The 14,752-nt window shown below is 43.7% G+C and overlaps 1 protein-coding gene across 1 annotated transcript; it reads right to left on the minus strand.

Annotated features, from left to right (window-relative positions):
* Positions 1–1,642: 1,642 nt before the first annotated feature.
* eed (embryonic ectoderm development) lies at positions 1,643–9,705 on the minus strand. The gene is made up of 12 exons (XM_088648038.1): positions 9,485–9,705; positions 7,306–7,458; positions 6,549–6,641; positions 5,751–5,816; positions 5,147–5,272; positions 4,346–4,427; positions 3,942–4,033; positions 3,578–3,711; positions 3,372–3,477; positions 2,869–3,027; positions 2,673–2,746; positions 1,643–1,950 (listed from the first exon to the last, which is right to left on the minus strand). Exons 1-12 carry the CDS (start codon positions 9,584–9,586, stop codon positions 1,824–1,826), a joined length of 1,314 nt encoding a protein of 437 aa, XP_088504164.1. The 5' UTR covers positions 9,587–9,705; the 3' UTR covers positions 1,643–1,823.
* Positions 9,706–14,752: the final 5,047 nt, after the last annotated feature.

Here is a 14,752-nt window from a genome sequence, read left to right on the forward strand (position 1 = left end):
ATGCTTTGTGTTTCGCGAACGAAAGCGATGCACCGACTGCACACAACTAAATAGTTCCCTGCCCGTTTCTTATATGTATATATTTACCATCAAACCATACTGAAATTCCATTTCAACAGGATGTGCATAAATATTGTAACGCTTACGGCCGACAGGCACTATGTAAGAGCCGGCGTACCAGAGCGGGTGACGTCACCGCCCTTCCCTGTGATAGCAGGACCACAGCTACTGGGCTGTGGAGAGATCTCTCTTTGGCTCACGGGGCTAGGTCGCTGCAGAGAGACGCGGGAGTCCCGGGTTCGAGCCCCCTATGGTGCGGGGCCGACCTAATGCGGCAAGGGCGCCCGCCTGAGCCCCCGTTGCGTTAAAATATTAACATTCAATTAAAATATAAGGTATTTGATCTGGCCGTTTTCCATTTTTTTCCAAGAGATTTTTTGAATGAACTTATTTTTTCCCCAATTAATATTTCTGTACTCAATTTTGCTTCTGGCTATTAATATAAATACATCTACAGAATCAATGCATGCGAGTATTATGTCGTCTCTAGTATTTTAATGTGCAGGCTTGTCTGTCCTATACACTGCTCCGTATCTTGGGGGGGGGGGCTTCATCTTTCTTACTAGCCTTATTGGAATTGCCGGGCAAGAGGGGTTACAAGCTTCTGATAAACCCCTCTACAGCCCAGTAGGCACCTGTGAGATGAACAGCCCCCAGCTAACTGGAGGCTCGTATCTTCCAGGCTCAGGATTCTGGCGATTTCCTCCACCTGGATATTGAGGCTCATGTAACCAACTCTTTACATTAAAAAATTGCAAAAACCGAGCAGGACGATCAGCAAGGCAGGAGAATTTGATTCCTCTTTGGTGAAATAAAACCTGCCAGTTTTCTCTTCTAGTCGAGGAAAGAATGGTTTTCAGGTGTGGAATTTCTCCTTTTTACATCCGCCTGGCCGTTTGTCTCTTTTGCTCATAGATGCATTCTTGTACAAGGACTGAAGGATGGGTTCTTTTTACCTCCATTTAGTTTGATCCAATTTTATAAAGACGTTTTCCCTGTACGTTTGTGTTACGCCTACATCAGTGTTGTTCAGTGTTAGTCATTGTGTTGAAGGCTGCAGGGAGTGGTTTGAGCTCTAGAACTCATACCAGCTCTTTATAGAGGTCTGAAAATATTGTGTGAAGTTTTAAAGACACTCCACCTCTAAATGTTCACATAAAATTAATGAAGTCAGGTGGACTTGCTATTCTCCAATGGATGTGCTTTAACATTCACAATATCCAAAATGAACGGAGGTGAAATATGGGCCCCATGCAAGTTTTAACTTTGATTTAAATAGTTTTTAAATGACCAAACACTCTAAACAGCATTGCCATCTATACAAGGCAAGCATTGCATTTCAGCTTTCTTTACGTGTTAAAATTTCACTTTGATATTAATTTCATACATTCGTGAGAGCAAAACTGTGCATAGTGGGATTGTTGAAAGCAGTGCATGCCTGCATATTTAACTGCATTATCCACCCCTACCACAAACACTCTAAACAAAACAAAAAACCAAAAAGTGACTCAGTAAAAACAAATCTCACTACTGCTTCAGTTCCTCCACTAGGGAGACCTTCAGATAAAAAAAAAAATAGGGATTAGAAAAATAAAAATTTATTAAAGGCAACAAGGAACAAGAAACACAAGAAATGAAAAGGACAAGGGAGTTAAAAAGACCTCAGAGGCCTGGGATAGGAGGGCAGCTGCCCACCGAAACCTTCACAAGCCAACACTACTGAAGGGCAGCAGGTCGGCGTGGGCATGCGACTGGGCAGCTGATCAGCGCAAGCGATCCCAGCGCCAGATGGAGGCGTCGTCGCACACCGCGATCAGGATGCTGCTGTCGCGGCTGAAGCTGGTCTGGCGGATAGCAGCGTTGCACTTCGGGTGCGTCAGGGTGGTGCATCTGGAAAACAGCAAAGGATGAGTCAGCCCTGTTCTGGAGGGGCGGTACTGAAACACCATGCCTACAACACAGACGACTAATACCTGGCTTCTGTTCTCAAGGCACTCAGAATGACATGACCTGCTTCAAATCTTTATCAACAAACACAGAGCCAAGCCGGGGATATCAAAGCCTTCTCCACAGAGACGCTCACCAAAGGCTTTCCATACACGGCTGGTGCATATTGTTACTCCCTTTCTTTACAGTTTAACTAAATCAAACAAATCAATTAAATCGATCAACATATTGAACACTGATTCCAAACTATAAAAACACGATTCAAAGAGTGTGACATTATACTGTTTTAAAACAGTCACATTTCAATTAGCATAGTTATTGAGAAAAAAAAGATTTCAGTTAATGCATGTCAAAGTCTGTCCTAGAGCATTCAAGAGAAGAAAGCCCAGCTTGTACTATTTTGATTTAGCTGTTACTGTTGATGTAATCTGAGAGGATGAAACAGAAGTTATTCAAATAATTTGCAAGGAATATTGCAATTCCTTATTCTGATGCACAGAAGAAGTAAATCCTAATTAAACAAGAAGACCAAGAGCACAACTTTTTTAGAAACTGCAATTAACTGCGGAAGATAATGTCATTCCTAACACACAATCAATGCAATGCATCATTTCAGTACTTTGTGTATTCACATAGTATATGAAGCAATTCATAAGTCTCTTTACTTTGCTTTATGAGGGTCTTCCACTTCAAGGTCCCACACATAGAGTTTCCCAACCTGATTGCCCAAAGCCAGCATCTGCCAAGGAAAAACAACACTGGAGATGGTACTACACACAGCAAGCAGAGCAAAATAAAACGTGGGCTTACACTTTATGATTATCCAGCACTCTTGCGAAACTGTAAAGAAAGATTCTCTACCTTCTGCCAAAAGTCCATAGAGAAACGCATGTACCAGATGTCACACTGGCTGTAGTCAAAGCGCCCCAGAATGGTGACATTGGATTCGTTAGCTCTGATCCTGTCAATGTCATCTTCCATCTTTCCTGGCTTCCAGCACACGATGGCATTTTCACATGACTACGGAGAGGAGCAGGCAAGGACTGAGACACTGTAGCATAGGTTAACAATTGTAAAGAGTTCAGCTTGGCTCCTATGCCTGAGTTCAGACCTAACAGGACATCAATGCATTGTCGTCTGTAATACCAGGTACAAACTATGGTCGATGTTTGTGCCTGTTAGTGTTTTCTCCAGTGCCATCCACTAGTCCTATCTCACAAATACGTAAAATTGAGACAATACACACACCACAAGCATAAAATAAACATAAGTCATTAGAGATCACCTTAGTTTCATGAGCACACAATTAGGTCATAGATGTTACCACATACACACAAGCAACTGTTAACACCTTTGATGCTCACCTTAGACAGTATTAGGTCTCCCAGCCATCGTACACAGTCAACGTAATTCCTATGAATGTCTCGTGTGGAGAAATCGGGGAAATGGATCTTCTGGGAGACAAAAGGCCTTTCCCCAAAGAAAAAAATAATATTGTTAAAGCCTAAATTTAAAACTGTCAGGAAGCAAGAACAATGTTTTGACTCCAAAAGAAAATGAATGAGATTACCTGTTGGTTTTGCTGGGGTTGTATTCATAAGAGCCCCGAATGGCTTTCTGCATCCTCTCCGAGTTAATCCTCCACAGCTTGAGAGAGTGGTCCATACCGCATGACATGATCTTCTCCCCCAAGAGATCAAAATCCTGATTACAGAGAAACTTTCATTTACTCTATGCTGAACGCTACAGCAGCTCCAAAGTCAAAAAAGGTAATGACACAATCACATTGGATGCCTTGTTTCACCTTCCACCCACCACAACAAATCAAGGAAAAAGCCACTTCCTTTATTAATCCAGTCGTGTTAGCCTGAAACTCCTAGGAATACTTTATCACCTGACGATGTCTCTTACTGAGTCCTGAAGCACATACTTACCGCACTGAGAACTTCATCGCGGTGACCCTCAACTCCCCCAAATATGGCAACCAGGGTATCTGTCTGGATGTTCCACAGCCTGAGAGCGTGATCTGCAAGGAGAACACAACTCCTGAACACCCAGCGTTCAGCAGCACCAGTCAAACTGTAAACTCTTTCCTTCCTTTCATTTTAAGCCCTGTCTCTTCATCTTCTGGCTGAATTGTGCACTTACAGTTCGTGTTTGATACTAAGCAGCAGACTATGATAGAATCAGCTCTCTTTCAGTCCTCTGTTATTTTCCATATTCAAAAGCTGCAACATGTTGCATTTCTACTGCACGGCATATAGTATGTTTTGGATACCTTTTGGAAAAAGACTACGCCTCAAAATCTTTCAGATGCAGGCAGGACAGACAATTTTACCTTTACTGACGGACAACAGGAGGTTCGGGTCTCGAGGGTGAAATTTCAGCTCATTGATTGCATTCCCGTGTCCCACGTAGTGCTGCAAAAAGGGAAAGAGATCACTACATTTAGGTTTGCTGCTTCAAGTAAAGTTTAGGAGCAACATCCGAGAAAGGCTCCGGGCAGAAAGCTGTACAGCAGAACCCAGGGTGCAGTGTCAATCAGCTGTGCACTGCAAAGCAATTCCTAAAGATCATCATCCTCATATAATGGCAAATTCCCCTTGAGGCTAAAGCAGTACTGAGCAGTTTAAGGGGCAGGTTTACATAAAGGCTTTGTAACCAATTTAAATGGAACAAAGAATTGCTTAAAAACACTGAATATATGAAATTCAATACAATAATCTTACTTATGCGTCATTTGTCAATAGACCGTCAATTTTGGGCTTGGTTTTCCCAGAAACTTAAAGGTGAACATTGGTACTGTGATGACATCCTGCTAACCAAGGCTTAGGACTTGTAGACCGTACCATATGTGTAAAACAAACTTCCACATCTGTGGCACGCGATTTCAGAGGCACATCCTGCTTCCTTGGATCTGAGCAAACAGCTGGTCTGAGCCCATTCCACCAGGAATTTAGAGAGTTTTAGATGTATAAGTGAAAACGCGGACTTGTACAGCAGGCTGAGGACTGAAAGGCACGCTCCAGACTGGAGACAAAACACAACCCTTCATCTCATCCCAAAGGAGAAGCCACGCTCTGCCTCGTGTGGTGTAAAGGCTGAGCACGAGCTCGCTGCGGGGACGGCCGACGCCCACCTTGATGCACTGCATGGTGATGTGATTGATGACGCGGATGATGCCCCTTGACCCCGCCACCGCAAGAAGGGGGTGACTCGTGCTGCTGTCGAACGTCCAGGCGCACGTGTAGAAATTCTCATCAGCCTGGTCGGCACCGCAGGTTAAGGACCCAAGCGCTCATGCTTAACGGGCACCCTCGTGATTAGCATCGCCCACCCTCCCCCCCCGGCCGTTTTTAATCAAGTCTCTTCGATTCTGACACAAAAGGGGGGATTCACCTTTTTTTCCCCCCGAGGAGCTGCTGGTTGTTGGTCTGTTTTAACCTGAAGACAAAGCAATCCCCCCCCAAAAAAAAAACAGCATTTCTGTTTTAGAAGAAGATCTAGCGCCAGGCACTGCTGCAGGAACGCAGATTTGACAGCAGAGGAAGCTTTAGAGCCGCCCTGGTCCTGTCTGCTCACCACTGCCGAGAGCGTGGAGGCAGGACCAGAGGCTGCCGAGGAACCAGAGGCTCAGATCTCTTCAGTGCCCACACTTCTCTGAGTCACCAGCTCCACACAAGCTCTCCTGCCACTGGACGTAGGACTTCAATGTCAGCCTCAGGTGACAAGGGAAAGGATACATCAGCATCCACGTAGGACTGAAGCAGGCGGATCTCTCCTTGGGAATGGCATTCATACAGAGTTACCTGCAGAAAAAAACAAAAGCTCCACCTTACATTTACAGTGGACTTTAAACTGCTTCTCTTATAATGGGTAAAAGTTTATTCCATGCTGAAAGGAAAAGAAAAGAGAATGTTTCAACTGTGAAACCTTCTTTTAACTTATACAAGCTATTTGTTGACTTTTTGTTACTGGTAGGTAAACACAGCCAATATTTTTATAGAGTGAAAACAGTCCCCGAGCTGAGTCATCTGCTTAATCACAGCTTTCACCGCAACTTCATACTAATTTGAATTATACTTGTTTGGTTGACATTGAAAAGCACTGCAGTATAAGATCACTTTACTGGCCATATACAATTTCTTGTATTAGGAATTTGTACCCGAACTTGCCCTCTATGAGACACACAAACAGGGAGAGAAGCTTGGGGTCAGAGCGCAGGGTCAGCCTTTTATACGGCACCCCTGGAGCAGTTGGGGTTAAGGGCCTTGCTCAGGGGCCCAACGGAGTAGGATTCCTCTGCCAGCTGCAGGATATGAACCAGCAACCTTCCAGCCACAGGCGCAGATCCTTAGCCATAGAGCCACCACACTGCCCCGTATGTTGATCACACCAGTTAATAATTCAGATCCTTATTCAAACCCTAGAAATATTCCCCACCTTATTTACATTTGAACACCAGCTTAAACATACTATAACCATAGCCATGAAAGTGTCCTGCTGTTTGCACAGGTAACATAACTGGTGCAGGTACTTACCCTGTTGCTTCCCACTGTAGCGAAGACCAGGGGGTCTCCCTCCTTACTGTGCCAGTTAAACTGCACCCCAAACAGAGGCTGCCCATGGTCCTCCTGCGATTCAAAGCAATGACACCATGAGGCGGGAGAGACAAGTGAAGACCAGCTCTCCGAATCAGGCAGACCACAGACTGGTGCCTCCTTTTATTCCGCCATTTTCAATTATCCTACTGCTCTCATTCTCAAGTGCCTTCCACCAGGAAAGCATGCATAATGGAAAGATGCTTGCTTGGTTATTCACATTCTGCACATTCCAAATATGTCCATTAAGCATCCCCTTTGCACTGCAGGCACTAAAAATTACAGTTTAGGGGAATTGTGAAAGCACAGCTCCATGTCACGTTCCAAAACACCAAGTGCATGTCGAACCTCTCTGAACTGTTAATACTATTAGTCCTGACACTTATATAGAACTTTTCTGGACACTCCACTTAAAGCTCTTTACACACCAGCTCTCAGTAGGGAGGAGAACAGAGTGATGAAGCCAGTTCAGAGATGGGGATTATTAGGAGGCCATGATTGGTAAAGGCCTGGGGGAAATGTATCCAGGTCAAAAGGATTAACACCCCTACTCTTTTCAAAAACGACCCTGGGATTTTTAATGACCATAGAGGTTCGGGACCTCGGTTTTCCGTTTCATCCAAAACTGGGAAAAGACCTGTCCTCCTACTTCATACACTCACAAGCTAGTTCAGCACACTCCTGTGGCTACACTCACCTTGAGGCTGTTGACGCACTTGAAGGAGTATTTACACTTCTTGGATTTCCACTTGCCCTTGCCCCAGCTCTTCCTGCCGGGGGCGTTGGGCGTGTTGGTGGGGGTGTCTGGGCGCTCGGTGTTGGTCCCACTCTCTATACTGATGGCATCGTCCTGCAACACAGACAGCACAGAGTGGCAGCGTCTTCCTTGGGGCACTTTCAGCCACACATCCAGCGTGGCACACTGATCATTTTAATGCCATGGAGTGGAAAAAAAATAAAACCAAATAAATAAAACCAAATCTGCAAGGGAGATTTGAGATTGATAACCCTCAGAAGACTGACTGTTGATCCTCACAATTAACTGCATTGTAATTTATGGGACTCTGCATACAATGGGACACTTTGAGACAGGGAGAGATTCCAAAAGCTGACCGGAAATTGAACTAAAAATGTACATTCAGCTTTGTAACCTGGGATGAAAACTGGTCCGTAATGCCCAAATTCAGGAAATGTGAAATCCCGATCGGCTGCTCCCTATTCCTGCCAACAGACAGACTGAAAAGCTGAACAATTTCACTGATTTGTCTGATTGGTATTACACATGGCAAAGATGAGCGAGTTTACAAATTAACAAAGTTTAGTTTAAGAACAGGGTTAAAATCCTGCCCGGCTTCAAAGTCAACAGGAAGTCACTTGACCACCTTGTATTTATTTCAACAAAACGAGTGATTGATTCTTCTATTGCAGCACGCTAGAGAAACCTCATTCAGTACATTTTAATTACGTTTTGCATTGATGCAATGGCAAACAAATACTCGAATCCAACCGGGTGTCGACCATTACATTAAAAAACGATGAAATATTCTAGAAAATATAATCCCAGTACCCATTTTAATCCTCTTGCACCTCAATAAGGGCAACTAGGTCTGAAGAAATTTCCAGCTCCCAGCACAAAAGCCACACTCAAATCCTGAATTAACCGTGTATGTTGATAAAATAAACAGCAATCATGTGATTTTTTTCGTACCCTGAGTTTGAAAACTCATCGGAATTTTCCGGGCCATTTTCAAGGCTGTTCTATGTAAAGAAAGACGATAACGTCCTACAAGCTTATTCAACGTGCGGCTCCTTAACCTGTCTCTTCAACAGGAAGACCCTGCATTCACCCGTTCCTTGCTTTAAAATGCTACACATTTTCTAACACTGAAAACATCCGTCTTCGTTTTGAAGACCGTAACAGCTAAAAACGACACGAAATCCTCTATCACACGTACGGCTGAATGAAAACAGCACGTCAGCCCGACAACTGAATGCTCAGTCTCCTTCTCAGACTGTCAATGAGGTCTCCGGGGAGCTCTGTCTCTACTGAGCGTCTCGCCATCTCGGCAGTGAGCGGTTCGTTTTGGTGACGTGTTTTAGAGACGAGTGATAAATTCTGTAGCGCTGCTGCAGTAAAGGTGTCCTTCACCCTTCAATTGACTGTTTCTTAAAACAACCGAAACGAAGTACTACAAAGAAAAAACACACACAAAACAAACGGTATTTTAAGCCACCGGTTTAAACGGTATTAGCATTGAAAAGCATTTTAAAGAAGGTCTGAAGTAACGAGGGTTTCGGCACGTTAACTGCTGTCTGACGACCTGTTTAGCAGGATTGTAACGTTATTTTCCAGGAGTGGTGACCGACCTCACGGGGAGACAACGGGCACCTTGAGGCTGGGCACCGCGAATCTCCCCTGTATCTCGCGGAAGAAGAAAAAAAAAACACATCGAACTAATATAAATAAGTTTGATCTGACGAGAAACATGAAACCCCCAAAAATATCAAATTTAGAGAATAAGAGTGCCGAACGAAGACAACTAGGAGCTTCTGTCTGCGGCCGCACGACGAACAGAATATTCCTGATGGAAATACCGTTCCGTTTCTACATCGCCGGGCAAAAATATAATTTCGTGCCAGTAGTAGCCAGCTCTGAACCGAGACTACAGCAGCAGCTGTAACGCCACCAGCGCGGGTGAGCGGCTCACGCTGTTGCACAGAGATCGGGGCCTCTGCTGTGGTTCAGCAGTCACCCATTTTTACACCCAACTTTTTAGTCTAAAATCGAGACACGGGCGTCAAGGGGAACCTCACGCCGCCCGCATCCCCGACGCTGAAAGTCACCGCTCTCTCAGAAGCGCTCAGCTCGGCCTTACGTTTTCATCCCCCGAAAGATCGGGGTTGCTGTTCTCGTCGCTGCTCAGTTTCTGCTTTTTCGACGGCATCTCGTTTCCCGCCTCGGCTTGGCTCTCAGACATCTTCCTTCATCTTCCTCTTCCTCTTCCTCCACTTCCCCCTCCCACCCCCCAGCGCGAGGCCACACCGCCGCAAACCGTTCGGCTCGAGCTGCAGACGCGCGCTGGAAATGGCCGAATCGCCGCGGCTCCTGCCCGGAAAACTGCAGGCGCGCGCGCGCTCCTGGGGAGGGTGGTCGCTGGCGCGTGACGTCATAACCCCTCGCCGCCGCCGAGCGGAACGCGCGAGCCTACAGGGTTTTAAGGAATGTCCATCTTGACCTGCTGTTTTTTTTTTAAAATCTGACCATTATTATATTTTTAACCTGTGTAGTCCCAACAATAAATGGGATACAGCCCGCCCAGTATGTCTGAACCAGAACAGACCACTTATCCAACAGATTTGCCACACTCCCGTAAAGTGATCATAACTGTCGCACTTTCCCCTCGGTTCCACGTTAGTGATATTAAAATGATTACTGCTACGTGACCCAAACTCTGTGCCTTTTCCTATTGATACACTTAAGAACATCAAGGCTTTATCACTATGAAATTCACACACGTGAGGGACGGTGACATGCTGTAGATTTATTTTTATTTTCCGATAATTCTTTAAAATGAGAAACAAATGTACAAGATTCGCTGTACCGTTCAGGTGTGCGACACGATAGCTGTGGTACTCGAAAGAGTCGCGGGGAAAAGGGAGGCAGATAGATTTTCGATTTATTTTAGTATTTGTGATGTATCGCACCTAGATTAGTTGTTCTGTTTTAATTTGCCGTGTAAATGTTTTAAGGGGCACGTATTGTGTGGCAAGGGAGGACAGCCGTTAAAAAAAAACAGCAGCTCGAGGCTTTACAGTTATGAGAAAAAGTTTGTGAACCCTTAGGAATTATCTGGATTTCTGCATGAATGGCTCCTAAAATGAGATCTGGTCTTCATCTATCTAATATTTGTATTTATTTATTTGTCTTATTTAACAACACACACAACATTTTACTTTGTCATATCTTCATCGAACAAATGGTTTAAACAATCAAGGTCATTATGTACAGCATATATCGAGAGCTTGTTCAATTTTGGTTGATACACTGTCAAAATAAAATATGACCATTCGGGGTAAAATAAAAAAAAAACAGCGTGAATAAAGATATAAGAACATGGTTAAAAAACAATCCAGCAACAATTGAATTGTGAAAAGTACAAGTAATAGGTTTAAGCAAAAACTTATGTTTATTCCATGCTGAAAAGAAAAAGAAAACTCAAAGCTCTTTAAAGGTAATGGGGATCCCCTCCACCACCACCAGTGTGCAGCCCCACCTGGATGATAATAATAATTGCTTACACTTATATAGCGCTTTTCTGGACACTCCGCTCAAAGCAATTTACAGGTAATGGGGATCCCCTCCACCCCCACCAGTGTGCAGCCCCACCTGGATGATGCGACGGCAGCCATAGTGCGCCAGAACGCTCACCACACATCAGCTATCAGTGGGGAGAAGAGCAGAGTAATGAAGCCAATTTACAGAGGGGGATTGTTAGGAGGCCATGATTGGTGAGGGCTGGGAAGTTAATGGTCTTCTGGGAAAACTGGCCCTGGTGTGATTGGGATTTGACCCTGAACGGGTTGCAGTTAGAAAACAGAACAATTTGAGGAAAAGGCAGCCAGGTCAAATTGATCTTATTTTGCAGTCAGTTAGGGGTTCAGTTGTGTAGCCAAGAGCTGAGCTGGGACACAACCAGCAGGACCAGGACCGGGAATGTCTGACAGAAAAAAGAGCAGTCTGCCGATGTTCATGTCATGCCCATTTCTCCCTCTTGTGATTACACTTTCAGGTTAGAATTACAGTACATTTCAAACAAACAGTAATTCCAAATGTGAGGATCATTTAGAGAGCCAGTCATTTAATTGCTTACTTCTGTGTATATAATGTGCAGTTAGTGACTAGGTTTATGTTCTTAATTGGTTAAAATGTACAATTTTCTTGGATTGTCAAGTGATTGTAGTTTGTATATATTATTCCCTGAATCTGTTTGTCCACTGTGCATTTGCTTCATCTGGGATAAATCAAATGATTGCAGATGACAACTCACACAGAATAGTTTGAGAACAATAAGGATATTGACAGCTGTATTTTGAGAAACGGCCACCTAGTGGCGTTGTTCTCTAGCCCTTTCAATAGCACCGTGAAATTATATCGTCAAAACTGTACTCAACCAGAATAGTGCTTCATCATTAATCCTGTCAATAATGTCAGGAAAAAAAATTCCACCTCAGAAGCAAGTGTGATTTCTCAAAAAAGAAGGTCATTTTCAAAGTCATATAGAATAAGTATTGCTGAAAATATTCTCCGCCATCATAGCTTTCAGAATCAGGCTCTTCTGATCTTGTTCTGCCACCTATTTGGTAGTAGATGGGGATTTTTTAATTGTGTTCTCGATTCTCAAACTATCATCATTCTTTAAAACTCTCTTTTTTTTGTCATTTCTTAAAGGTCTTAAAATAAAGGTTTGAGTGATCCAGAGATTTACAGTGCTGGTTTCTGAAAGATCCTGCTGTCGGTTCCCTAGGTTTAATCCTGCCTCATGCACAAATGTAGTTGTCTCGGCTAACAAATGTGGCTGCTGCCTATTGCTTTTAAATTGTGTTTGAAACTAATGTGCGAATTAGTTTCACATCTCAAGAACGTTTCATTTTAACACCCTTCTAGTAATGCCAGAAGTGTTATCTCTAAAAAAAAACCCAAACGAAACTGTCACATTAATTCTACTATCTTTACATCTGCTGGTGATAAGTGAATACATGTCCAACTTGAAATACATTTTATCTGCTACCTTTGAAATTTAAATGTTAACCCAACTTATTTCCCCCCCCTTATCCCTGAACCCCCAATGTTGTAGATGTATTTAGCAGAATGTCTGAGCTACTTAAATAGCACTTTTCTGGACACTCCACTCAAAGCGCTTTACAGGTAATGGGGAATGAATGATGCACCAGTACACTCCCCACACACCAGGTCTCAGTGTGGAGGAGAGCAGAGTGATGAAGCCAGTTCAGAGATGGGGATTATTAGGAGGCCATTAGTGGTAAAGTCCAATGGGTAATTTGGCCAGGATGCCGGGGTAACACCCCTACTGTTTTCAAGAAACACCCTGGGATTTTTAATGACCACAGAGTCAGGACCTTGGTTTTACGTCTCATACAAAGGACCTTAACCTTAAGACACAGAATTTACAAATCAGGAGTGATAAGGGAATGCGTTCTCTACTGAGAGCCCTGATAGGCTCTAGCTTTAGTCAATACTGCATGCACCACACAAATGCATACGATTAAAAATTCTGTAAGCCAAAATTCACCCAGACCTCGCGTCAGCAGCTGGTAGATACAAGCAAGTGTCAGCAACCTCAGTCACAGAGGTTGATTGTGCTGTGGACAGCACAAACCACGAGTACAAACTGCCCTATGGAACTCTTATTACATATTTCCATTAAGTGCTTAAAGGACAATCAGACAACCTTCTTTTTTGATGTAGGTGTGAGGCAGAAGAACTGTTTTTAGAATCAACTTTCACCCTTGAAAAAGGCTCAACAGCTGAAATGTTTGAATTTCTTTCTATGTTTCAGCATGGAAGGACCCTTTACTCATTTCTTTGCAGGCAACGCACACTGATGCAGCTCCTTACTTGAACCTCTTTCCTCCCAGCATCCTTGATGTTTTACAGTGTCCTGCTCTCATGCAGGAATCTACCGTTTGGCTGGGAGGTACTACAATAATCGTAGACTTACTGTCTGTTTCTTTCTTTGTGCTGAAACACATGAAACACTATCATTTTTCTGGTGCACCAAAGGTTCTCTTTTGTTCCATTTATGCAAACACCCATGTAAATGGCACATAAACACTCTGGGGAAACTGATCTCTGAGGGACCTCTTACTTTGAAAAAAAGAGGTAAAATAGTGTATTTGCAATAAGGACATTTTATGATTCCCTGAAGGAAGCCTGTTTATCTAGAACAGAAAACAGAAAAAAAAAACAGAAATAATAATAATGATGATGGAAAGTATAGACCACAACCTACACAAAATGTCTGTTCTAATGTTTATGGACTTGACATGACCTTTAAAATATTGTACCAGGAAGTATTTTATCAAAATCTTCTATCTTGCTCTCTAATCAAATACACTGTGTACACAAAGGTGTACTGGGTGTTTTAAAAAAATCTTAAAACAGTTTGACATCAGCTCTGTACTGCATTCTTCCATCTAATAACTTCAGGAAAAGTGACATTCCTTCATCGTCAAACTGCAAAGGAGTTGTCAGACTACGCAAAGCTGCACAAAGCTATTCAGCTCCAGATTGTTCCAAATCAAGCGTTGCATGTCAAAAGCTAAAATGGTTATGAGCTTTTTTTTTCACTTGTTCCTAATGTTGTTGCACTTACTTTAACACAAGCAATTGCTGTATATGCATAGCATCAAAAGCTATCTTTACTGTATAAGCATTTGCTGTATGTGAGCATCAAATTAAATGCATTGCTCGTATCGGCAACAACTTCACTAAGTTATCAGGAAAATGACAAAGCTGGTTTTGTAGCAGGTGCACAGAGATCTTATCATACTTACAGGCCACAGCAGCTTCATTATACTGACTGACATTTGTCATCAGCGGATGGTTCACAGGGGTTCTGCACAGGCTAGTGACACTTGGGGCTGCCACTGGGAGCACTGCACATTGTACCTATGTACATGACACACAGTTTCAACCAAGTTTCAGATGCGAGGTTGTCGCGATTTGCCCCCTTCCTCTCAGAGAGCCCAGACAAACCCGGGCCTGTTCACTGGTCTCTGAGCGCCGGATTCCACACGTCTTCCCAGCTCATACCCTCACCTGGGCTTCAGGCCTGACAGCAGGGTCATCCGTGGCGTAAATACCTCTCCGTCCTCTAACTGCTACGCCGGGCCCAAGGATGGAAAAAAGGGCGTGGCCAGATTAATCTCACCAGCGGTAGAGATTCTGGAGTTTATTGGATGAGGGGATGGTAATAATGTAATAAATGGAAATCGGAGGAGGAGTGGTGGACCACTGAGATGCGCAGGTGAAGCAGGCAGGAGAGGTGCGCAGGAGGGGGCAGATGGATCTGAGGTGGAGTGAGGAAGCGTTGATGGGTGATTAACAGTGGGAGCATCTGGAA

This window comes from Lepisosteus platostomus, chromosome 2, assembly GCF_059453375.1.
Source record: "Lepisosteus platostomus isolate fLepPlt1 chromosome 2, fLepPlt1.hap1, whole genome shotgun sequence".
Classification (NCBI taxonomy): Eukaryota; Metazoa; Chordata; class Actinopteri; order Semionotiformes; family Lepisosteidae; genus Lepisosteus; species Lepisosteus platostomus.

Bases quoted from the DNA above. Each gene is read 5' to 3' on its own strand.
- eed (XM_088648038.1), bottom strand. From the start codon at position 9,586: ATGTCTGAGAGCCAAGCCGAGGCGGGAAACGAGATGCCGTCGAAAAAG. The intron at 3,712-3,941 runs GTAAGTATGTGC...CTCTGTAATCAG, and splicing joins GCGATGAAGTTCTCAGTGCG to GATTTTGATCTCTTGGGGGA. The intron at 3,028-3,371 runs GTGAGCATCAAA...TCCTCTCCGTAG, and splicing joins GAGACCTAATACTGTCTAAG to TCATGTGAAAATGCCATCGT.